Source organism: Taudactylus pleione, unplaced genomic scaffold (assembly GCF_031769625.1).
Source record: "Taudactylus pleione unplaced genomic scaffold, aTauple2 ptg000093l, whole genome shotgun sequence".
Classification (NCBI taxonomy): Eukaryota; Metazoa; Chordata; class Amphibia; order Anura; family Myobatrachidae; genus Taudactylus; species Taudactylus pleione.
In genome coordinates, this window is record NW_028284495.1 from 2,557,059 (window position 1) to 2,584,282 (window position 27,224).

Here is a 27,224-nt window from a genome sequence, read left to right on the forward strand (position 1 = left end):
TGTGTGTGTATATATCCCTAGTTATTATATATGCAGTATGTGTTAGTGTGTATATATGTGTATATGTGTTAGTGTATATATATATATATATATATATATATATATGTATATATGTGTTATTGTATGTGCAGTATGTTAGTGTGTGTATACTGTGTATGTGCTAGTGTGTACTGTATATATGTGTATGTATGTGTTAATGTGTATATATGTGTTATTATTATATATGCAGTATGTGTTAGTGTGTATATATGTATATGTGTGTTAATGTGCATATATGTGTATGTATGTGTGTGTGTATATGTGTGATTGTATATGCAGTATGTGTTAGTGTGTGTATACTGTGTATGTTCTAGTGTGTACTGTATATATGTGTATGTATGTGTTAATGTGTATACATGTGTTATTATATATGCAGTATGTGTCAGTGTGTATGTATATATGTGTATGCATGTGTGTGGGTGTATATATGTGTGATTGTATATGCAGTATGTGTCAGTGTGTGTATACTGTGTATGTATAAGCGTTACTGTGTTTGTATGTGTTCATATGAGTGTATACTGTATATGTGTGTTAGTGTGTATGTTATATATAAAATATACATTTGCTGCACATATATGTATATATATATATATATATATATATAAATGTATATGTGTGTGCGCGTGTGTAACAGAAGGCAAGTAATGGGGAGGGGGGGGTAGGCTCCACGTGGCGGGGAAGGGGTTTAGGCTACATGTGGCTTTGTGGGGGCCCCCACAACTTAGTTGCCCCAGGGTTTCCACATGCCTCAATCTGGCCCTGCTGGTGAGAGTAAATCATCTTACAACCAGGAAACTCCAATCAGGGAGAGATCATTCACCCCACAATCATTTACACAACCTCAGGGAAGACATGATTTAGTCTGTGCATTTCATAGTCACTGATGAAGCACTTGTGTAAAATAAATTAATATTCAGACTGGCCAATAGCACTTTCAATATTTAAAAAAAAAATGGCATAAAATGGAATAAAAATAATAGAAATGAGACCCTGATTGGTAATACTGTGCAAACAAGAAAGCTGTAGTTTTAGGAGCATGTTACAGCTGTAATTTCACAGCAGTCGTGGCTTGTCATCACAAAGTGGATAGGGATCTATTAGCAGCAAATTTATTACACAAAAATAAAAAGTTTATGTTTTGTGGTGAACTATTAAATGAACTTTATGAAGCGTTATTGCAAACAGTTGGATTATTTTAATCTGACATGAATTCACTGAGCACTAACTACTCCAATTTTAAGATATTTATTTCAAATAATGTCACTTCCCTTATTACTAGTACTTCTTTTAAGACTGCCTTGAAATCAAAGCTAAAACTATAATATACTGTATATAATACTGTGCAAAAGTTTTAGGTAGGTGTAGAAAAAGTGCTGCAAAGAAAGAATGCTTTCAAAAATAGAAGGTAGTTATACTGCATCAGCAAGGTCTCTCAAAGCAGACCGGGGTTTCAAAATGTGCTGTTCAAGCTCTTTTGAAGAAGCATAAAATTTGGGCAATGTTGAGGACTGTAGATGCAGTGGTCGGCCAAGAAAACTTAGTGCATCAGATGAAAGACACATCACGCTTACTTCCCTTCGAAATCGAAAGATGTCCAGCAGTGCTATCAGCGTAGAACTGTCAGAAATCTGTGGGACCAAGGTACACCCATCTACTGTTCGGAGAAGTCTGGCCAGAAGTGGTCTTCATGGAAGAATTGTAGCCAAAAAGCCAAACCTACGACGTGGAAACAAGACCATGCGACTCAACTATGCACCAAAACATAGGAACTGGAGTGCAGAAATATGGCAGCAGGTGCTCTGGACTGATGAGTCAAAATTTTAAATATTTGGCTGTAACAGAAGGCAGTTTGTTCACTGAAGGGCTGGAGAGTGGTACAATAATGAGCGTCTGCATGCAACAGTAATGCATAGTGGAAGTTCCTTGCAAGTTTGGGGCTGCATTTCGGCAAATGGAGTTGGGTATTTGGTCAGGATTAATGGTCCTCAATGCTGAGAAATAGTTATCCATCATGCCGTACCATCAGGGAGGCGTCTGATTGGCTCCAAATTTATTCTGCAGCAGGACAACAACCCCAAACAACCAGCCAATGTCATTAAGAACTGGCTTCAGTGTAAAGTAGAACAAGGAGTCCTGGAAGTGATGATATGGCCCCCACAGAGCCCTGATCTCAACATCATTGCGTCTGTCTGGGATTACATGAGAGACAGAAGGATTTGAGCAAGCCACAATAGATCTGTGGTTAGTTTTCCCTGCCGAGTTCCTTCAAAAACTGTGTGCAAGTGTACCTAGAAGAATTTATGCTGTTTTGAAGGCAAAGGGTGGTCACACCAAATATTGATTTAGTTTAGATTTCTCTTCTGTTCATTCATTTTGTTAATTGATAAAAATAAACTATTAACACTTCTATTTTTGAAAGCTGCAGGAGTCGTCCAATTGGAAAAAAATGCCTCCTGCTAGCATCACAGATCTGAGTGCTGCATTCTAATATGCAACATTGGATCATCTGCGAGACCATTGGTCATCTGAGTAACCCTGAGGTTACTCCGTTTAGCCCTCAAAGCTCCATCTGTGGAAGTCGCAAACCCTTGTCTCAGCATGCCCAGAAAATGGAAAGACAAGCCCCCATTTTCCAGAATGGATGCCCTACTCCACCGCCCCACTCCACCCCCAACTGGCCGCAGTCTGTCATTCAGACTGTGACTTAGGATACACTGTGTGCGTGGATGCAGGACCCGTCTGCACACGCACAGAATGGGTAATGCGCATGCCCAGGCACCCTACCATCAGAGTAAAGCTCTGAATTAGGCCCATAATGTACAGTAAAATGGTGACCCCTACTCCTAGACACACAGATCTACACTCTCGGCAATGCCTCTAGGTAGTTCAACATTGATCATCCCACAAACAATTACACATCCTTTAACAAAACATAACCCCTCCAACCTCCTTCCTAGCAGACGGTTTTTGAATCCAAGCCTCATTGTAATTTCGACAATGAGTGTATCAGTCTCAATGACAGACCCACAGAGCCGACCCTAACCAAATAGGTGCCCTAGGCAAGATATTGGCTGGTGCACCCTATCAGATAATCCTACCACCAAGCTTAATGTTGTATTCAATATGAAAATGTGCACTCCAATGAATTCCTTAGTATTTCCTTTAAAACCCAACCAATTTGAATATAAATTAATTTAATGTAGATTAACACTACAGTTCTCCCCTCACAGCATGCCAGTCTCTCCCCTCACAGCACCCCTCTCCCCTCACTGCAAAGTCCCCATCACCCTGTCATCCAGACCTGCACTTGTGTAGGTGACTGGCACTAGTAGGCTGCAGGGAGAGTGCAGGCGCTTTCCCTGCTGGACTTCGCAAAGGTCCATGGGAGGTGGAGCTGCTGCTGCTGGGCATGCGCAGCAGCTCTCCTCCATGACCATTTTTGTTGTTACCCGGCAACCCTGCCCCCACTGACTGTCTCTGCTCCCCAGCCTGTTTAAGCTGCCTGTTTGGAGCTGAGAGCTCTGATCATGGTAGCAACCGGTAAGGTAACCGTAGCGGTCAGCAGGGCCGCCATCAGGGGGGGACTGCCGAGGCTCCTGTCTCGGGCCCAGAGAGATAGGGGGCCTGGGTGGCAGCGGCGAGGAAGAGGATCGGTGCTGCTGCATTTGCACTACTATGGAGCCGGCCGCAAGCCAATCACAGCTCGCAGAACGGCAGCCAATCAGGCGAAGCCACGCCTGATTGGCTTCTGTTCCGCGAGCTGTGATTGGCTCGCGGCCAGCTCAATAGTATTCAGCTGGCCGCGAGCCAATCACAGCTTTTGGAACAGCAGCCAATCAGAAGCGGCTGCTCCTGATTGGCTGCCATTACGCGAGCCAATCACAGCCAGCTCCATACTTCTAATGCCGCAACGCAGATGCTTTTTCTCTGCCTGCCGCCCAGTGCATTGCTCGCCGCTGCCACCCTGGCCCCTTTCTCAGGTAATTGTATGTTTGTGTTGACCTTGTCTTGTGTCCACACAAAAATACAGCCAGCCTTCCCTAAGCCCTCTCCTTCCAAGCCATCCTTCCTTCCCTGCCCACTCCCCCAGTCCAGCCAGCCATCCTTCCATGCCACCCCAGTACAGCCAGCCTTCCTTCCCTGCCCACTCCCCCCCCAGTGCAGCCAGCCATCCTTCCCTGCCCACCCCACAGTGCAGCCAACATTCCTTCCCTGCCCAGCCCCACAGTGCAGCCAGCCTTCCCTCCCTGCCCACCCCCCCATTGCAGCCAGCCTTCCCTCCCTACCCAACCCCCAGTCCAGCCAGCATTCTTTCCCTGCCTACCCCCCAGTCCAGCCAGCCATCCCTCACTGCCTACCCCCCAGTCCAGCCAGCCATCCATCCCTGTCTACCCCCCCAGTCCAGCCTGCCTTCCTTCCCTGCCCACTCCCCCCAGTGCAGCCAGCCTTCCTTCCCTGCCCACTACCCCAGTCCAGCCAGCAGTCCTTCCCTGCCCACCCTTCCAGTCCAGCAAGCCTTCCCTGCACTACCTCCCCCTTCTAGTCCAGCCAACCAGCCTGTCTTCCCTGTCCTAGTCCAGCCAGTCTTCCCTGCAGCACCCCTATGTCTAGCCAGCCTGCCAGCCTTCTCTACCCTGCCTCTCCCCTAGTCCAGTCGGCTTTCCCTGCCCTTCCCCCCCCAGACCAAACCATCCTTCCATGCCCTTTGCAAGCCCAATCCACTTCCCTTCCCTGATTTACACACCAATTGAAGCACCATCCCCGAAGTAGCTCCACCCACATTATCCACAACTCCACCGAAGTCTGCCCTATACCCCGGGGGGCCCTGCCTATTTTGTCAGTACCGGGCCCCAAAATTTCTGATGACAGTCAGAGCAGAGAGTCTTCCAGCAGCCCGCATCCATCAGGTCCCCGTGGCATGCCCCAAATATCTGCTGGTACTGGCTCTAGGCATGCCCCTAGGAATTCCAAATGCCCTAGGCATTTGCCTGGCTTGCCTATGCCTAGGGCCAGCTCTGCCCAGCTGATGATTACTGTTTGCAAACTGACAGTCTATCAAACATCTGCAAGTTTCTGATTTCATTACTGATTCTCCAGCCAGCAGAAATCAGGAGTCTTGATGAAGAGCCTCTGAAAAGTGCATTTATCTGATGAGAGAGAACATCTGTCCTGGTAACTGTGCAGCGCCTTCTCCTGTAAAAGTTGTTGCCTTCTAACTTTTTCCCTAAAGATGTGTCAGCTTTTGTTATCAACAGACTGATAGGTGAAAAGCTGCAAACGGCGATACTGTTTTGCAGATTCCGACTTTTCGACGCTAATTGAATACGGCCCATAGAGTATACACACTATGCAATCTTGACCGCATGGTATATCTTGTCGGGGGATTGTATCCAATTAAATGTTTCTCCTGTACACTATAGGCCTGATTCAGAGATGGACACTATTAGCACTGCTGCTGCAATTTTGGATGCAGCAGTGATGCATAAAAATGGTAAAGGGCTGGAAGCATCTGAAGGCAAAAGACGCGCACTGCCGACATTACAGATCCAAAGATGCAGCATCGGATCATCATCAGGCAGCCATTGGCTATTTGAGTAAGCCAAAGCTCCTCCGTTGGGGCCAGGAAATCTGCGTCGGAGGACACAGACCCTGGCCTCGTAACGTCACCGCCTCTGCACGGCCGCAGCTTGTCAACCAGGATTCGCATGCACATGTGCGCTGCCGCCCGGTGCTTGCGCGGTCCCCAAAACAATGGTCATTTGCAACCAATCAGGGACTGCTTGCAGGTCTGAATCAGGTCCTATGTGCGGTTGTGCATACACACTGCACAATATACACCACATCATTTATTACATTGTCCCATCTGACGTGCAGTACAGCAGATGGGATGATGCAATGAAAGACAGCCGGGAATAACAGATCAGGCGTACACACAGGGCCTGATTCAGCAAGGATGAATCAGGCCTTGCAATAATGCAAATGCAGACGGAGGTCGCAGGCTGGGATCACCATTGCGACCATTGGTGGTCGTCGGTCGCGATGGTGGATGGTGCCAGGCGGCATGACAGCTGAGTAAGCCTCAGCTTAATCAGGCTGGTCGGCTTGTGAGCCCAGAAGAATGCGTACGTCCATGCAGCCTCTGGGCTTGCCACTCCCGGAAAACAGGGCAGACACGCCCCGTTTCTGGGAACCCGCACCGCCCCTTAAATGCCTCTGCCTGTCAATAAGGAAGAGGCATTAAAGGGCTTGTGTGCAACTGAGCAGGACCCATTCTGCACACGCACAGATTCCCGATGCGTGCACTAAGCCCACTATACGATGTGTACAATATATCACTCAGATCCACGTCGGAGCAATATAATGGACGATAGATTGTATAGTGTGTACCCAGCTTTAGAGTGGCACCTGTGCCTTATCAGGCCAGATATTTGTCGCTTGGGTGGAAGGCTTCTTAACATACTTTAATTGGGATGTTCCTATCACATAGCTGCTGTTCAGTCCATATACATAATTTAGTGCTTCCCAATGATCAGATAATGAGTGCACTTGATCAATGCCATCTGGCACAAATTGCCACTTTTATCGATATGGAAGCAGTGGAAGGGTTTACATGTTTTCTTTCTGTTGTTTTGTTTTTTTGTTGCATAAATAATGACAAAGTAACCATTTTTATGGGTAATTTGCCACATGTGATTAGAATTATCACATTCTAGGGCTTGGTGAAGTTAGATCAGGGATGGTGAACCTCAGGCCCGGAGGCCGTATAAGGCCCGCGTAATCATTTGGTCTGGCCCTCAGAGCTTTTCTCTGCTAGCCTCATCTGGCTAGCAGGGTGCCTAGAATGGCACCCTGCAGCCAGAATCTATGCAGTAGTGCCACCTGGAGCATCCTTAGGACGCATCAGACGGTCACACTGCTGCCCTTACAGCTTCCCAGAGCATCCTCAGGCATTGCTGTAATCATCTGCGATTGTGACCCTGCCACCGTGTGATGTCACAGGGAGGGGGCGTGGCCTTCACTGGGCCCACAAATAATGTTATATATATCAAAATGGCCCTCGGCAGAAAAAAGGTTCCCCACCCCTGGGTTAGATGAATGTTATTTCTATACCCTGATATGTGAAAACAAAAACTTGACTGATAGTGTACTTTGTTTTTTACATGAGTTTTACTATTAAAGGACCTAGATACAGTAGACTGATTGATAGATGATAAATATATTATAAGTAAATAGATGTACATTTACACAAATTTAAAGATAAATTATTTTCAGACAAACAACATGACACTGTGCATAGGAGCTGTATATATCCTGGGGCATCAGTATAGGGGCAGTTTTGTTAAGGCATGTACTGTAACATATTCAATTATTTTCAAATGTGAAAGCTTCTTGCAGCAGCCCCAGCACTCCATTAGGATAAACTGCAGTGATCACTGATAGAAACTATTAGTAACAGGGCCGGGGTGGTCCCAAGTCTGTTTTAAGGGGGTCATTTAGACCCGCTCGTGAGCGCAGGACGCTCGCAAGCGGATCGATGTTCCCCCACTGCGCATGCGCATGACGCAGGGAGCTCCATCGTGAGCATGCGCGAGACCCGGCGAGCGATGGGCTCTCCATTGCTCCGGGTCTCGCACCAAAGGGGCGTGCTGTCGATGTTGATTGACAGCACGCCCCCTTTGGTGGGCGTGCCTGCCAGACGGACGCGTTCCCATGGGAACATCTACCGTCTGAAGCCGGCCCCACTGACATCACTAGTGATGTCAGTGGGAGTGATTTTGGCTCTGATAGAGCCAAAATCACTCCTGGGCTTGCGGCAGCGAGACCCTACAGCAGGGTCTCCATCGCAAGCCCGATGGTCGCAAAGGTTTGGACCATCGCGACCATCATCATGGACGCTCGCATATGCTGTGGGTGGTCACCCACAGCTATGCGAGCGTCCAGGAGGATGCTCCATTTTCATGGAGGAGGGCCCTGATTCAGAGCAAGCGCTCTGGTCAGAGTGTTCGGCTCTGAATCAGGCCCTAAGTTCAGAGGACACTGCTTTTTTCTTGGAGACAGGAGACAGCAGAACAATATGATAAGGTGACAGACCTGACTAACACTGAGGTGTCCTCGTGACAGCATACATAACATTTGCTCATATATTTCATTAATGCATTTCAAATTTTATCTTATTTCAATTGAATCTCAAAATTGGCTTTAATTGTAAATGCAATTTAACAAAAATATGCTTTCATTTCCGGTGGCTTAAGTTCAAATCAGAAAATGTTCTAAACCAAATTGACCACAGTAATGTAATAAGTAGAAGATATCATTACTGATCAAGGACATTGTATAATATTTTTACACATCCCAACACCACAATATGTTTTTTGTCATAGTTAAAGTCCATCTTTATTCTACAGTATGTAAAGTGGGCATTGTCGTTATTTTAGGCTATGTAGTTCTGTTGTCAAACACTGTAGAACAGAGCGTAGAATGTCTGGATTGTGTAATCTAAAGGTTAAAACTTACCTTCAGTGGATGTAAATAGTTTTTCATTAGTTCTGTTGAATGTTCCAAGAAGTCTCAACTCACAGTCAGTTTGTTTGTCATTTAATGCAGTGTCTAACCACCGTTGGCATGGAAACAAGTATTTAATATCCGCCTTATCTGACTCCTGTATGGTGATTTGATCTACATACCATCCAGCTCCATAACCAACAGCGTTGTGTTCAATATGCACTCTAGTCAGCATGCCAAGGTCCAAAGTCTTTATTTTGTAGAAATTTACCTGCAATGATTTGAAAGCTAATATTTTTAATGAAGGTTGAATATACGTATTAAACATAGGCATGTAACTGTGACCGGGTTAAGTATTAGCAATATAAAAAACATATATGTATAATATGGATTGAGTGTTACTCTATTATGAAAATAAATATTTCAGTGGGGAGATCTACTAAGCCTCGAAAAGTGATAAAATGGAGAGTGATAAAGTACCAACCAATCAGCTCCTGTCACTTTACAGGCTGTGTTTGAAAAATGTCAGTTAGGAGCTGATTGGTTGGTACTTTATCACTCTCCACTTTTTCACTTTTCAAGGCTTAGTACATCTCTCACTTTGGTTCTAAAAGACAATTAAATAACTGCTAAAATATATTATAAATATTTTATACATTTTTTTTTCTATAAAATATTAAAAATGAAATTCATATAATACTGTGTAATAAGTGCAATAAAAGAATAAGGTTTAAAAATAAGATATATATTTATTTAGAACAACAAGACTGTCCCCAAACTCATCAGGACAGTATATAAAAAACAAACACATAAAAAGGATTAAACAATTAAAAAATGTATCGGAGTAGCGTATCTGATCACGACAATGGTAAGTTCATGAAAGGAGAAGATATAGGAGCCTCCAACACGTCTCATCCTTTCCTTGGACTTCTTCAGGGAAAGGACGAAACGCGTTTGAAGGCTCCTATATCCTCTCCTTTCATAAACTTACCATTGTAAGGGATTAGATAAGCTACTCCTATACATTTGAGATGAAAAAAATGCCTAAACTCACCCGAGATTGCCATCTTGACCAAACTTGAATATTACAAAATTTACACCAAAGTAGGAGACACTTGTTTTACCAGTGGCAAAAAACAGGTATAAATTATGTCGATGGGTAGCCTGGTCCACAATCTGGATTGCAAATGCATGTATCTACTCTGCATGAATGTACGGTTACCTTCATTTTGTTAGAATGGGTGAGTTTGGTTTGCTCTAACCTGGAGATACAACTTCCAAAAGACGTAAATAATGTAATTTCAGTATTGCCCTTTGAATAGTGTTATTCCTCCATTTGTTTAAAGGTGTACACAACCTATGACCAGTGTTATATATATATTTTACCCTGGATAAATTAATAATCCTAATCAATTCACATAGTGCACATGTAATTCACGGCATAAATACAGACCTTGCCCATGCTAAATATACTAGGAAAGGATGAGTGTTTCAGTCTTCTTTTACAAGAATCTCCATTTTCTCCAAATATTGTAATAAAAATGTCAGTGTCCGTACCAGAGGCAGGGAAATGCCCAGTCCTGATGTAAACTGCATAAGTGACTTCTGCAGCAGAATAATACAACACGGATCAGTACATTGCAAAGTAAAGGTCTGTGACCTTGGCAATACAGTCAATTTTATTATTATTCCATAACTTCACTCTTTTTTATGCCCAGTGTTAAGATTGAATTGGCACATATAATATGAAGATTAAAAATATTATTGTTATTATTATAATTACTGTCATTTCATTGACATGAAGCAAAGACAGCAAAGTTATTATTATTTATAGGATCATTTAGCATTTGTCTATGGTAGGGCCGCAACTGTGGGGAGGGAGGTGAGGGGGTGCCGTGATGGTTAGAGACAAAAAGTGGGAAACCCTGCCTTGTCCCTGGTGACAAAAATGCTAGTAACACAAACACATGCTGCTGTTGCAGGGGGAGAGACACAGGCTGCTGCAGTGATACAGGAAGACTGACTACACAGACTGCAGTAGAGACACGTGGGGGAGGGTTCTGAAAGGACAGAGTCTATAGTTATGGTGGGGGGGTCGCCAAATTAATGCCTTGCCCTGGCTGACAAAAATCCTAGTTTCTGCCCAGGTCTATGGTAGGGATCCTAATGTGTGGCTTGTATCACCATAAGTGGTGCATCAGTGTGGGAACTGACCAATTAGCGCAGCCCCTTTCATTCCTATGGAGAATGAACGTGAGTGACCTGTCATTTGCACTGGGGCTCAATCATTGTTTTTTTGTATTGCCAAGACTCCGGGGAGGTCTTAGTTGTTAAAATAGTTTTTCTATGGTGTGTGTCATCACTAATTGAATATTTTTTTACAGGTGAAGTACAGGTGCTTGTGGGCCCTGTTGGCACTTGTGGTTCATCAAGTTCCATCATGCCCTAGCAGGCTGATTGGGTCCAGTAGTCCACCTGGAAAGAACAATATTAACTACAATTATTATAATGCATTACCTCCATCCGCACCTCCTTCTTCTTCATTCTCCCTCCCTGAAACACAAGCGGAGCCGGCGTGGTGCGTGCGTGATAACATCACCGCGACTGGCGTCCAGAGTGACACACAGGCACAGAGAAATGCTCTGTGCCTGTGCGTGGCTTTGGACGCCAGCATGGTGAATGAACTGTGATGCCACTGGGGAGGAGACTGGGGAGGGGGGTCTGCAAGGCACTACACTGGGCCGACAGCCCAGCAACAGAGCAGCATCGCCTGCACCAGCGATGTATTTGTCATCGCTAGCGCTGCAGGCTTCCACAGCTGCACTTGCAGACACTGACAGTGTCAATAAGCGTACGGGGCTTCGGGCTTTCTGTACGGGGGGCGATCGCACTTATCGCCCCCCCTGGATCCGCCACTGGTGCCAGCCCCGTCCCCTTTGTGCATGACGACATGATGTCACGCATAGGTGGCAGGGCTCTCGACACTCAGAACTGCAGCAGTGCCCAGAGAGTTTTGAAGACGCTCCGGGCAGCTGTAGTTACGGCAGGGTGCCTGCCTGTAGCATACACAGGACTCTACAAGCAGCACTGCTGCAGCAACACTGGCTGCAATGTGTCATTATAGGCTACTAGCCAAAACAAGGGCCGTGGGTGAGCGATAGTGCCGCCCCCAGAGCCCTGCACTCTGTGCGGCCGCACACCCCTAGTTACGGTCCTGTAGTAAATACTTTTACTTTAGATACTAAGGGGTCTATTTACTAAGCAGTGTTAGGAGACAGAGTGAAAAGTGATAAGGTGCCAGCCAATCAGCTCCCAACTGTCATCTCACAGGCTGTATTTGAAAAATGACAGTTAGGAGTTGATTGGCTGGCACCTTATCACTTTTCACTCTGTCTCCTAACACTGCTTAGTAAATAGACCACTTTATTGGCAGTTTTGCATTGAAGCCAAGACCAGCATTTAGTAAACTTACCTACAGTACAAGAGGCTATTATATTACTAGACTTTCGGAATTGAGTGCAGTATTATGAGCCATTGCTCAAGTGGGTTTTAATTTATAAACCATAAAATGTTACAGGTTACTTACTATATAATACATAAAACAAGTAAAAATCTTCAACTGGTTTTAGCTATTTAGCTACAATTAAAACGGCATTGTTTTTTAGTTCATTGAGTGTGCTGGTTATTTAAGGCTACATTTCAAGTTTGCAATTTAGTAGGACTTAAATACTAATACTTCAATTAGGGGCTAAACCAAAGCAACCAAACACACAAACGTGTTTTCATTCTCTCACTTGTACTAGTCAGATAAAAACTAATTTCTGATTGATAGCTGTAGTTCAGGGGAAATGTTACTAATTGAAATGTGATTATATCTGATTAATGCCGTTACTGGTAAATGTTATAAATGTTATAAGGGGCCTATTCATCATCACTTAAATGGCCTATTACAGTAACAGGCCAATCATTACAAGGGGTCCGATAGGTTACAAGAACAAACAGCATTTTCAGTTGGCGCTGGTTCTCGGAGCCCTTCCTATGGGTAGGAGGTCCGGAGTTGCGATGAAGGATCCGAGCTGATCACTCCACCCCCTCTTAACTGCGCACCCAGTGGCCTCTGAGGATGATTAGGCCCCATTATAGTAAATACACCTGGAGCATTGTACTGAAAGCAGTTAGTTATTTCACACTTCAACTTACATTGTTCTAATAGATTTTGCAGCAGGGGAGCAAACTGCTTCCTCCTAATTGAAATTTCCTTACATGCGTTCAGTTTTACCCAATCAAGGGAAATGCACTATTTTATGTACAAATTATACATTTAATAAAGATTGCAATAGCCACCGAGGACGCGCAGTCACGTGGAGTTTCTTCTAGTTATGGAAGTCACTACTTCTAAGTTAGTAAAACATATTTCTACTCAATCAGAAAGTATACCATGAGGCTGCATTTAGGCAAAAGATTCATTCCAAGTGAAATATTTCCAATGAGTGTCATGTACAACAAGGATACATACGAGCCTTATAAATGGCTGTTTAAAATACTAGACAGCCATGGATACAATATTTCAAGGATAAAAGTAAGTGACTGTATGAGTAAATAAATGGACATTCACATAAAGCGTTACAATACACTTCATCTTGGCGATCAACGAATACAAACAACTCTGCAATGTCCTTGATGCAACACGAATAATACAACTAAAAGAACTAATAAGACATAATTCGACTACTTTGGACATTATTTGATTGGTATTCAGTCTGGTGTGAAGCCATGGCGATGTTAATAAATACCTTTACTTATATCTCTCAAATTAACCTTACTAATGTAAGCAGATAAGAACTTGACATAGTTACTCAATGGCCCCTTTGAATGTATTGAACTATTGTTATATCTATTTGCTTTTTTGTCCTGATGGAATATCTTTGTTTAAAAGTAAATGATGCATCTAAGGGGCCTATCCATTACACAACTTTTTGAACAATCCAACCAAAACCAGGAGGTTTTGGTCGCATTGTTCACAAAGTCGTATAATGGATAGGCTGCAAGGACCAGCGATGCGCGTGCACGCTGGGTCCTTGCCGACCCCGACTATCTACGGAACAAGCTGGTCAACCTGACGACGCTAGTCAGGTTCCCCATGTTCCGAGATAGGAGGTTGGGATCCTGCACTGAAAGCCGTTCAGTGAACGCCATTCAGTGTGGGCAGCGCACCTGGCGACCTGGAGGACTGAACGCTAAACGTCTTTCAGATCGCATAATGGATAGGCACCTTTACTATTATGTTGCATATGTGAAAATTGAAATCTTGGATTTACTTTCTTTTTAGGTTTAGTTCTCCATAAATGAGTAAGGGGGAGATGTAGCAAACCTTAGAGGAAGATACAGTGGAGAGGTTACCCATAGCAACCAATTAGTTTCTAACTGTTATTTTATAACAGATAAATGATAGCTAGAAGCTGGGCAACTTCTTCACTTTCTCTCTCTCTAAGGCTTGATACATCTCCCCCCTTAGGTCATATTTAAGACAATTAAATAAAATAGAATGTATAACTTTACCAGCTAATGGTGGTGTATTAGGCAGAACAGCTGCCACCTCTGCCACATTCTCTGAGCCATCCTCGTCAGGTACATGCACATCATTAGGATAAAAGCTGAGTTCTTGTTTAGTGTCAACATCTCTCATATGAACCTGCACATAGAAAGATTTTTATTTAGAAAATCCCACAAAGTCCTGGGAGCAGTCAGAGTGTTATGCAGCCTTATACAGTGTAATCGGTTTTGGGCCACATATGAGGCCCTTGAAATAATGCAGGATCTTGTCACTCGTACATAAAAATGCATTAACAGTTTGTGACCGGAAACTGACATTTGATATAGTACGTGCTTAGGGCCTGATTCAGAGCCGGACGCTCTGACAGATCACTCGCTCTGAATCAGGGCCGGCCCTCTGGTTTTTCAGAACGGCCTCCTGGCCGCACGCATAGCTGTGGGTGACCACCCACAGCTATAGTGAGCGGCCATGATGATGGTCACGATGGTCAAGACCATCGCAACCATTGAGCTTGCGAAGAGACCCTTATAGGTAGGGTCTCGTTGTCACAAGCCCAAGAGTGCTTTCGGCTCAAACAGAGCCAAAAGAACTCCCACTGACATCACTAATGGGGCCGGCCCCAGACGGTAGGCGTTCCCATGGGAACGCCTCTGTCTGGGCAGCCACGCCCCCTGCCTGCCCACCAAACGGGGCGTGCTGTCACTCAACATCGACAGCACGCCCCCTTTGGTACGAGACCCGGAGCGACGGTTTGCCCGTCGCTATCCAGGTCTCGCGCATGCGCACGACGGAGCCGGCTCCGTCGTGCACAAGCGCACTGGGCCACCATCGACCCGCTTGCGAGCGCATAGTGCTCGCGAGCGGGTCTGAATCAGGCCCTTAGTGTTGTGTAAGCAGTAGTAATAAAATGTCTGGAAGGGGAAGGACACTGTATAAATGAAAGAAGGTTTTCTAAAGTAAGTTTAGTTAATTAAGAATAACAATGTCATAAAAGTGTTGTTTACTGTGATCTACTCAATAAAATGTACTTGAATAATAAGTGATTTGTACAAAATGTAGAAGCTCATGTAGAGTAGGACACAATTTATACAGAAAATGCAGCTGTAAGTTGTGCCCATACAAAATATGCATCCTGGGTAATATGCAGCGTTGCAGGCTTCTTAAGATACCTGTGACTGTGTTTAATATATAACGTGTATTTTCCGCATTTTACACAGAGAGTGCTCGTTATGCAAATAGTGCAAGATACACTAATATCTTAAAATACACTACTAGTTTATCTTACATTAATAGCATAAGTGTATTACAGTGAGGAATCACTATGGTCTGATCTGAGACCTTGATAAAACCTCACATTATAAATAGATAAGCTCATTATTATCTATTTTAGTAGATAGATATTTGCTTTTTCCTTAGTGGCAGTTGTTATATTTTTTGTGTTTTGACGGTGTTCTCAAAATTTATTAACTGCAGGATGTCCCAATCACATTGAAGATGGATGGAAAGACAGACAGATGCTCACACATACACATATTAAAATATATTGTAAAATGCTTTATATCTATACTAATATAATAAGAATGTTGTATCTGCCTGTTCGTTCAAAGTTGGCACAAAAACTACTGAACCGATTATCATTAAAACGGAATCATTTTGTAGTGGAAACTCATAGAAATGGTATGCAGTCGGGAAGCCGGTGGACCTAATCCCGACAGCCGGCTTCCCGACTGCTTAATCCCGGCGAGGGTTAAATGACAGGCATCTACATCTAGACGCCTGTCATTTTACTGACGCCGGGAGACCGGTGCCCGGCATCCCGATCGAAATGATGGTTAGGGGCTCCCTTGGGAGGTTAGGGTTAGGCTAGGGGGAGGGAGGGTTATGATTAGGCACCCTTGGGGGGACTTAGTGTTAGGCACCCCCCCGGGGGACTTAGGTTTAGGCGGCGGGGAAGGTTGGGGTTAGGTTTAGGCACTTAGAGGGGGGATTAGGGTTAGGCATGGGGGGGAAGGTTAGGCACCCCTAAGGGAGGGTTAGGGTTAGGGGGTAGAATAGGTTAGTGAATACTTACCTGGGGACGATCGTGATTTTCATCCTTGTCAGGCTGCCGCTGTCGGGATTTGAACCGCCGGCCATGGGTCCGGCAGTAAATCATACCGATTCCCTAGAAATAACCTGCACTTTGTTTTAACTCAATCCATCATGTTAAAGCTGAGCAATAGCAAAAACAAAATGTATTGATATGGTCGATGCAAGAGATAGGTGTGGTACCATGCTCGCAGTCCATAAGGAGTGGAGAGAGAGGTGCTTTGTGTCCACGTTCACTTGAATAGGATAGGCTGCATAGCAGTCTGTGCACAGGGCACACAGTGACATTGGTGTGAGTGGTGGTGAATAGGATAGGCTACATAACAGTCTGTGCACAGAGCACACAGTGACATAGGTGTGAGTGATGGGTGAATAGGATAGGTTACATAGCAGTCTGTGCACAGGGCACACAGTGACATTGGTGTGAGTGGTGGTGAATAGGATAGGCTACATAACAGTCTGTGCACAGAGCACACAGTGACATAGGTGTGAGTGATGGGTGAATAGGATAGGTTACATAGCAGTCTGTGCACAGGGCACACAGTGACATTGGTGTGAGTGGTGGGTGAATAGGAGAGGTTACATAGCAGTCTGTGCGCAGGGCACACAGTGACATTGGTGTGAGTGATGGGTGAATAGGATAGGTTACATAGCAGTCTGTGCACAGGGCACACAGTGACATTGGTGTGAGTGATGGGTGAATAGGATAGGTTACATAGCAGTCTGTGCCAGTGGCGTAACTAGTGTCCCTGCAGCCCCCGCGGTGGCTTGGGGGTGGCGCCGAATGAGGGCGCTAGCCGCCAAAGAAGCAAGGGGAGAGCCGCGCCCAGTGCTCAGTCAGTGGTGCAATACTGTTATGCTGCGCCACATGCGCTGGAGACAGAGAAGGACCAGGACGTCACCAGGCGCAAGGGAGCCAGCGTAGCGCCCGTTGTGTATCAGTCAGTGTGACTGACTGAACTGAAGAAGAGTGCCGGGCCCAGGCTGGCTGCCGTTGAGAGGTGAGCGGGCGGCAGCTGCTTCCTGAGGACCGCGGGCGGCCTGCAGGGGTGTGGGGCCGCGACCCAGATAGTTAATCACCAGCGGTGATATAGGGCTGTGCAGCGGCTGTGACAGTGACAGAGCCTGTATTCACAGCCGCTGCCCAGCCCTGTATCACAGCCGCTGTCCAGTGAGTCCACCCCAGTATCACAGAGGCTGCCTGCCGCTGCCCTGCCCACCCCAGAATCACAGCTGCTGCCCAGCCCAGTTGTATCAGGGCTGTGCCTGGGAAGTGGCTGTGATACGGCAGGGCTGGGCAGAGGCTGTAAAAAAAAGCAGGCCAGGCCAGGGAGTGCTTGTAATAAAAAGGGCTGGAGGCCACTAGAGCCTGTAATAATAAGGGCTGGGGGGGGAGACTGGAGCCTGTAATAATAAAGGCTGGGGGGGGAGGAGACTGGAGCCTGTAATAATAAAGTCTGGGGGGGGGGGAGGAGACTGGAGCCTGTAATAATCAGGGCTGGGGGGGGGGGGAGTCTGGAGCCTGTAATAATCAGAGCTGGGGGGGGAGACTGGAGCCTGTAATAATAAGGGCTGGGGGGCGGGTGAGGCTGGAGCCTGTAATAGTAAGGGCTTGGGGGTGAGACTGGAGCCTGTAAAAATAAGGGCTGGGGGTTAGACTGGAGCCTGTAATAATAAGGGCTTGGGGGGGGGCGCCAGTAACTTTTTGGCAGGGGGGAGCAAAATTTATAGTTACGCCACTGGTCTGTGCACAGGGCTCACAGTGACATTGGTGAGAGTGATGGGTGAATAGGATAGGCTACATAGCAGTCTGTGTACAGGGCACACAGTGACATTGGTGTGAGTGGTGGGTGAATAGGATAGGCTGCATAGCAGTCTGTGCACAGGGCACACAGTGACATTGGTGTGATAGGTGGGTGAATAGGATAGGCTACATAGCAGTCTGTGCACAGAGCACACAGTGACATTGGTGTGATAGGTGGGTGAATAGGATAGGCTACATAGCAGTCTGTGCACAGGGCACACAGAGACATTGGTGTGAGTGGTATGTGAATAGGATAGGCTACATAGCAGTCTGTGCACAGAGCACACAGTGACATTGGTGTGAGTGGTGGGTGAAGGCGTTGCTACCACCAGTCTTTATCGTGCTTCAGGACACGTGGGCCACTCCCACAACAGGGCCTCTATGCAAAGCAAAACAACTGTAAGACCTCAAATTAAAAAAAGTTGACAAATTATTTTTTTGTGGGTAAAGCCGTGGGCAACGGGATCGATTTTCATGGGGGGGGGCAAAAGGTCAAGGACTACAGGGCCTGGAATTCCTTTTTCTCGCGTTTGGAATCTCGTTTTATGACAGTTATAACAGTGACTGTAGATATACAAAGACTCCCAATCCTATGTTCATTTTTGCCAGTGTTTCTGGGAATGGCCAATGCCAGTTTCATTGTTTATTTTGCTATAAAAATGTATTTATACATTATTAAATAAATATTATTAATATTAGTACAATAACTGTTAAGGTGCCTACACACTAACAAATATTTTACCCGATCTGGCCGATTCCGACGCATCAGAACGTCAGATCGTGTAAAATATGCTCAAATCGTGAGTCCCCACTCACGATCATGATGCGATGCGCATCTCCGCTGGTCGCACATCGCATCGTCAGATCTGGCGTGCAGTAGGGCACATGTGACAATCTGGAACAGGATGTACGACGGATCATTTGTCACATTGGACCAAATCGTGTGCAGGACTGCCGGGGAGCTGCCAGGGAGAGTCACAAGGGAAATCGCTCACAATGTCGGATTGTGAGTGACTCTGTAAGTGTGTAAGCACCGTTAGAGACATAGATAAATTCAATTGTTAATCTTAAATATTAAAATTTTTCCTAATCATGAGCCTAGTTTTTATTGAGATTTTGTTGACAGCCTAATCTCATTTGATTGGGATTATTTTTAAATCTATAGTCACTGCCTCACTGGTTATGGTATGTACTATAATATCTGGTATGTGTTAACATTTGGCGACAGTGAGACTGCTGCTAACGCTTTAAACTGACGGTAGGCCACAGTCATTAGTTCTCTCTGTCACGTACAAGAACGGTCAATGGGAAATGCAGCTTCCCGGTCTCGTGAGTCTGCTTATGCTTACTGCAAATTGTGATAGCAAAATGAGTGAGGCTTCTAAGACAGAAAAAAGCATTTACAAGAAGAAAATGTATGCAGAACAAACAGAAAGATAACCTCATTTTTTGCAAGCGGAAATGACAACAGTTGGCGAGTTCAAATTAAGCTATTACCACTTCATCCCCATTTTTATTTAATTCATCCTCATTCGCCTTTGTGTTAAGTTCATGGGGGAGTCCCACCTAGCAGAAATCATGGGGAGGCAACTGCCCCCTTGATTCCTACGCCCCTGCACACAGTGAGGGTGATTCACTTCAACGCGAATTGAATAGCGCCGGGAGCGAGCTCCCTGAGCTATTCAAATTCAGTGTGCTGTGTGGTCGGAGAATGCCGGTTATCGCGGTCATCGCACCTTAACAAGGGTGCTAAGGCGCGGTAACCGACATTCTCTGACCAAAGTGCCGGGCGCGCGGCTGTTAGCGCCGCACTATGCAGAAAAACAGCTGCGCACCCAGCACTCTGATCGGATTTCTCTTCGCATCCCCAGGGGGGTGCGAGAAGAAATCCTTAACGCGCCCAAACAGCGCAGTGTATTGAATAGCTTTGGGAGTCCCTCCCATCGCTATTCAATAGCGCAGTGAATTGAATCGCCCCCAGTGACACTGGTGTGAGTGATGGGTGAAGGCACTGCTGCCACCAGTCTGTATAGCACTGCTGGTCACGTGGGTCACTCCCGCGGCAGGGTCCCTAATGAAAGCAAAACAACTATAACATCTCAAATTAAAAGTACGTTGGCAGAAGTGATTTTTTTTGTGGGTGAAGCCAAAGACAACAGCTAGTTTTAAATAAGAGTTTATGAAAATATTTGTTAACATTTGTAGATCCATAAAAAGAAAATTAGTCATTTTAATTCCACTCTTACAGAATCGGGCTAAGAACGTCTTGGAAAACAGTCTGCGTTAATAATGACAAGAGGGAATGCTGTGCAGGAAGTTACAGCTTCAGATTTTTACTCAGGAAGGCAATAATATTTTAGGCATCAGATCAATTTATACAGCTCTAGATATAGCTACAAAATGTTTTCCGTTGCTGTTAGATGCTTTACATACAGTATGGGGATTTTAGAGAGCATAAATAAAAACTGTTAAAGTATTACAAAACCAAACGCTTCTAGTTCAAGTGATCAAGAGAGGGCTCTACTCTATTTACGAAGCAGCGAAGAGCCTATTATTTGTTGAAACTGCTTTGTGCCATCTCTCAAAGGGTTAACTCCAGATAAATTTCTTATCCATTTACTGACCGTTACCATCTTCCCCTTAGAACCCCTCTTTGGAAAAGGCAAAATTTTACCAACTAGGTAATGGCATCTTGAGAGTGGCATCGCCAATACCAATTAATGGAGAAATGCGCAAGCCGGAGGGGCTTCGCTGGATCCCTGCCGGGTTAAACAACTATCCATGCACGGATGTCTGCTGTGCATTCACATTTGAAGTTAACCTTTCGCTGACAACATTAGGCAGCCAGCAACTGAGAAGATGAGATTCCCAATCAGGAAGATAAAACTGATAATCCCAGAAATGGTTAGTATTAATCTGCAGCGGTGGCACATGAATATATAGCACTGTGATACAAAGGGAAGGCTACCGCTGGTTGTGGCCCATATTGATACAGTAAATAGAGCACAAATCATACAAACTGTACCAGTAGAGCATGACAGACAAAATCATACTCAACATTACATATTTTTTAAATGTACCGGAGTGATAAACAGTGGAGTTCTGTGCAAGCTGTACGTAGTACAGACTCTTACAGATAGTCCCAGTTTGCACAGTCCATGGAGTGAACTAAGGTTTGGCAAATTATTTTATTTAGTTAATTGATCAATAAAATGCTGATAAATAATGTTTCAATCCATGAAATAGTAAGCAATGGGATAAAACATAAAATGTATCCATGACCGTAGTCCAAATAAAACCCTTGGTGAAGTCTACAGTACTTACAAATAAAATTCTTAGGTACCGTCCCTATTGCTAACTCTAGCTAGATAGAATTTCTTATGGTCTGCCTATTGCACTGGGAACTGCTTATTATACATTCATTCCTCAAGTTTTATTGAACTTTGTGGAACAATTGGAAGTTATATTTACTGGGTATAAGCATAAACTGGCTGGATGGGTTTTACTCTATACCCATATAAGCTGATTATATTATCTTTTCTCTTTGAGTAATTAACATTTGTTATGTATCTAGTAAAAAAAATAGTTTATTTTAAAGTAATACACCATGGGGAATGTTTCTTCCATCTTTTTCAAGTTCCACTACATAGCGGAAGTCCCAGGTTACAGTACATTGGAAGGCACTAAAGATGCACAGATAAGCTCTCAATTGATTTATTTCTGGTACGCAGTATAAGTTATAAATTACTACAACTATCCACTACATACTGTACAGCAGTAATCTATTCTTTCCTCCTTTCTTCCAAACATATTGGAGTCTAAAAAGGTCCTCACATCTGGCAAAATTTAAAGTGCATCAGAATCCCAGAGCCTACATTTCATTATAAAACAGATAAGTCTGTTTTAATTATCACTTTGGTACGCAAGCTCTTGTCACTTCCATATATTGATTATTATTTAGAATTCTGAAATTATTACACTATAAGGTGAATGTATTTTTGTAATATCTATCTATCTATCTATCTATCTATCTATCTATCTATCTATCTATCTCCTTTATCTAGTAGAAAAGTGTCCCTTAAAATTGTGTCCAAGCAGTGCTATGGTGTTATCACTCAAACATAGTGGTGATTGTCAAAGAGAATTGTCCATTAGTTATGGTGCTAATGAAGGCTAGATTCTCTGCACTGTGATATTTTGTATGAATACTGCATGATAGTAAGACATAAAAGAACATATTCTGCATAGCTAAAGCTCATTTGTTATGTATTAACCAGGCTGAAGATGATTCAGAGGGCATTTGTTCACTGGAATGCATATGACTTTAAAGACTTGTTCCTTAGGAAATTACTGGTGGAAGCAAGTGCAGAATTTCTATAAGGCAATCACAATCAATTAGCATGACATATACCTTCTGCAGCTGTAGCCTTCTCCCAGAGCTCAGACCCATGGACAGGAACGAGGCCTTTATTATATCCCCAATGTTTCCAATATTCAGCTGTCAGAATTGATCACATGTGAAATTACTTTTAAACCAGTATATTTACAAAACATTAAAAAACAAAGAGAGGTACAGTAGCAAATAATAAAATAAGTGCAAATATGTATAGTATATAAATACAGAAATGCTCAATGCTTCTAGTGAAAATATGATGGTAGTTTAAAAATATCCAAACAAGATAAAATCTGAGTTGTTTTAACAACATAACTTTCACATGTACGAGTAAAAGCATTGATGTGGATGGAGCAGGGAGTAACACAGGCAGCCACTTTGCAGCCTAACCAATATCATTAGCATACAGCGTGTGAATTCACCAGTGCCATCATTGTAGCATGTTAGATTCACCTCAACAACTTAACTGTTGCTGTAGTAACTCAAACAGCTGCTATGGGACTGCAGGCTCCAATTTACATTCTACAAAAAAAAAGTTTCTACCTATGGTGAAACGCTTTGACCTTGGAATTGATCAATGATACATACTTTTACACTGGACATATTTATAAAAAGTAAAAAGTTGCTATTGGGATAGAGGACAGATTTTCTTTGAAGTACATTATCCTTGCATAAATGTTGCCCCACTTATGCTTATCTGTCCCCGTGGAACAAGTTGCCCGTAGCATCCAGTAAGCTTCTACCTATCATTATATAGAATATACTTGAGAAATGCTACCTTATAGCTGATTGGTTGCTATGGGTAACTTCTCCACTGGTCCACTTCTCCACTCTTTTCACTGCTTGATACATCAAACCCTTAAGGTGAGATATATCAAACCTTGGAGAGTGATAAAGTGGAGAAGCAGTTAATAAGCATCTAACTGTCATTTCAAAGACCATGCTAGTTTAAAGCTTTAACTTTAACTCTCTCCAAGTCTTGATACATCTCTCACTTAGGGAGTCAGTGGGTCTGATAGTGTAAGGGGTGTACATGCCCACATGGCACTAACAACATCCACACAGTAACACTCACATCTCAGCTTCCTACAATAGGCCCTTGAACCTTTTTAAGCCCCAGGCCCATGTGGCCCTCAATCCATCACTGATCAGGAGGCATATCTGTTGCATGTGCAATTAAATCCCCTGATGATGATGCAGCACAAACTAACGGCTTCTAATATATTCATTACATCTCAACATTTCCTCCACTGAGGAACCAATGGCAGTTGCAAGGTACAGTCCAAAACTGCCAGAGGGGGTGCTGAAAAACTATAAAATTAAGTCTACCCCACTCCAATGCTACTGTAGGGGATAGATAAACTCATCGGGGATCAGCTGGGTCTCTGTGTGTATCACAGATGTGCAGGATTAGCCCGATAACCGCAACACTTGTACACAAACGGAGCAAAAATTGAATAGCTCTGTTGGTCGCTCATTACTAACAACGCCCAAAAAATAATTTTATTCCCCCCAAACTGTCCTACCAATTATACACAAAGCAGTTTCCTGGCTTCTGTGATAGCTTTGAAGCTGCATATTTTTGTAGATACAAAACCCTGGTGTTTCTTTATATAGCTTGTGTGGCACCTACCTATGTCATATTTTATACAGTAGTTAGTTACTTAAGTCCTATGTTCTATACTGGTTTTGCAGACAGCAATAATTGTCAGTTTTTCAGTTCTTACCAAGAAAGGTTGATAGCTCAGATTAGTCACTTTGTGCAAAGCAGATTTCCCATGTTTACAAAACACAAGAACAGAGAGATCCGCGTCGTCCTCTAATGCGGGGGAACCCAGCACTTGTAGCTGCCATATACCTTTTGTAGGAGTACTGAAAGATTTTATCTTCTTCCATTCCACAGATGATTCTAAATAAAATGAATGTAACGTTTCCATTTATTACCATAAGTACACACAGATTTGTTTAGTTTATGAATAAAATATAAATACAATCAATAGAAAATCCTATACAGCGAGGAAGACACATTCACACTTTTTTATGACACCAGTTTGTATCAAAAACTAATGTTCATGCAGAAAGGACAACTATGACAGATTCACAGTGTCTGCTATGTTTAAATCAATTAGTTACAATGTATTTTTCTATCTATATTGAATTGAATGAATACAATAAAGATAACATCCTCACTGGTTCTTCTCATCTGCCAACTGTGGATTCATTTTACACTAGACACAGCTTGGATGAAAGCAACTTTTAATTATCTCCATGGTAAATGTACAGTAGTAGCAGGATAGACAAATTATGAAGGTTCTTGCCTTCATTATGAAGCTGTTGCCATACCCACTCATTTACACAATGGGCCCCTATATACACAACTGCGTGTGGCCAAACCCCCACAGGCTTGGATAACTATTCACCTCCCAAATCTCAAGGACTGTTGGGTATATGTCAGGGATGGATAGAGGAAGCCTGGCCGCATCCAACATCAAAACATGCGATGCGATTGCAATCTCATCATAACCACATGATGGCATAAATATTGTCAATGATACTGTCGCATTTGCAGAAGCAGCTGGAGCTTTGCGCATGTGCACAGAGGATGAGCTGCGGTCACCACTTCCGGGTTTTCACAGCCCAATTCTAATAGTCAATCATCGGATGGGCATCAGAAGCTGCATCCAATGGCTGTCAACCATCACAAACCCGGTGTTCGATGGAAAAAGTATATTTCCATTGAATTGGGAACATCGATGGCTGCTAAACATTGGTTTCTCGGTTTCTGATATCAATCCCTAGTATGTCTGGACTCATGGAGCTTTGTTACTATCAGCAATCGTGGTACAAAGTGATACAATGCAGGTTAAATTTGAAAAATTTGCAGCTGTTAAGGTGGAGGGGCACATGGTGGCTACAAGTCAGTGGTGCAAAATGGTGGTGATGGAGAAGGGATCCCACCCCCACTATATCACCTTAGATGACCTGCCAGCCAGTAGGGCAGCATGCACATGCTTGGGAGGCAAGGGAGCAAGAGGACAGTTAAAAGAAGAAGCAGGAATGCATGGGGGTTAGTTCTCTTATGTATAAGGATCTGGTCACATACTGCATGTACCGTCCTCCTTTCTGCTGGTCCTTATAAGCAACTACTTAAGCATCATGCAGGAGCCAGTTGAGTCTGTTGCTGAGCACCCAGAAAGGCTCTCCCTTTGTGTTTCAGGTAGGAAGAAGAATTGGACTCCCCATAGCTACAGTCAGTGCCGTTAAGAGCATTAATTGGCCTGGATACTGGGAGAGGGCGAGGCCACACCCCCTCCCAATTATTATTATTTTAAAGTACAATGTATAGCATCTTGAATCGTCACTGCATGCTGGGAAGTGGGCAGATCCAAGGGTGCACGATCAGTGTGATCACCCATCCCCCACAACACTTGCTGGGAGAGAGAGGAAGCTGCAGCAGCCTCCCTGGACCTTCCACAGCCCAGCACACAGCAGTGTGTGCTGGGCAGGGGAGAGAGACTTCTGCCACTGAGCAACAGCAGTCTCCTCTCTCTCCCAGCCCAATGTGCTACTGACCCAGGCTCTGCCCTCTCTTGGTACCTCTGGCTACAACAGGCAGTAGAGGAAAGAAACATGAAGCAACAATGAGTAGAGCTGCAATGGCACCATCTGGTGGTCAGAAGGTACACAGAATCAGACAATCCAGCCAGGTCAGAAAGGCACCAGGCAAGACTATTCAAATTGGTAATTTCACAGCTAGGCTTAGTTCCCATAAAGGCAGTGGAAAATTTCAGGTTCATTCAGCCCCGATCCTTCCCCAAAGAGGCTTCAGTTAACGGCTCTTTGGATGAGGAGCAGTGTTCCATGCAGTGTTTGATCAGGCGAACAAAATCATCAGGAAACATGGGAAGGGGGCACTGATGGCAAAACTAGAGTTGGCATTTAGACTGTTGCATTTGCACCTACAGTAGATAGTTTCAGACTCATGGGCTTCTGTTTGGATGGATATTTTGTTCAGGGCGGGAGTAGAGACGAAAAATAACACTATCCGGGTAAGTAAGGAGTTGAAGGAAGATTTGCGGATGTGGGGCAGCTTCTTATGCCAGCTCAATTGTGTGCGAATATATGGCCAAGCACGCTGTTGACCTACTATACATTGCAGCTTTCAACTGATGCAGGTTTCTAAGGATACTTGCAGGAAGAATGGAGTGCATAGGCTTGGCCGGACAATTGGAAGGACAGAGATTTGACAAAAAAACTTGGCAGCACTGCAATTGTTTCCAGTACTGGTAACAAATGGAGTGCCCACCAATTCTTTCCTTGATCTGTGATCTGGTATTTATATTGGTGTCGTATAAAAATAAAACAAAACTGGGCCCAATATCGAAGATTTCCTTTTACAACTTGCCTTATATATTGTAGATAAAACATAGCCATGTTCAAGTTTTAAAATTTGTTGGCATCAAATGAATTGGACAATGAAATGTTACTAACACAATATGACACCATAATACAGAGTTTTATGCATTTTCAAGCCACACAAGTCATACTTAAGCCCATTTCAGAATAATAACTGGACACTTGTATTTAATGGAATTGTGCACATTTGGAAAAATAAATCCACCAAAACATAAACTCAGTCTTATTTTATGGAATTACCTTTTAGCATAATTACAGATTCAGCAAATGGTTCGGTGGCATGGCAAGTGACCCAGTCATTGTGATAAAATGTGTCATTTGTACAGGTATAATCTTCTTTAACAGTGATTTTTTCCAGAAACCATGAATCTGTATAAATAATAAAATGGTTAGACATTACCCAAATAGCCCAATACCATCATAAATTG

The 27,224-nt window shown here is 43.9% G+C and overlaps 1 protein-coding gene across 1 annotated transcript in view; it reads right to left on the reverse strand.

The window, feature by feature from the left end:
• RP1 (RP1 axonemal microtubule associated) overlaps positions 1–27,224 on the reverse strand; it is a 668,735-nt gene that overhangs the window by 130,808 nt on the left and 510,703 nt on the right. The window contains exons 40-45 of the mRNA XM_088469748.1: positions 27,037–27,165; positions 24,108–24,289; positions 22,399–22,485; positions 14,101–14,233; positions 9,995–10,146; positions 8,554–8,812 (exon numbers count right to left, since the gene is read on the reverse strand). Coding sequence (XP_088325874.1) covers positions 8,554–8,812; positions 9,995–10,146; positions 14,101–14,233; positions 22,399–22,485; positions 24,108–24,289; positions 27,037–27,165 — 942 coding nt within the window. The remainder of the gene's footprint in view (positions 1–8,553; positions 8,813–9,994; positions 10,147–14,100; positions 14,234–22,398; positions 22,486–24,107; positions 24,290–27,036; positions 27,166–27,224) is intronic.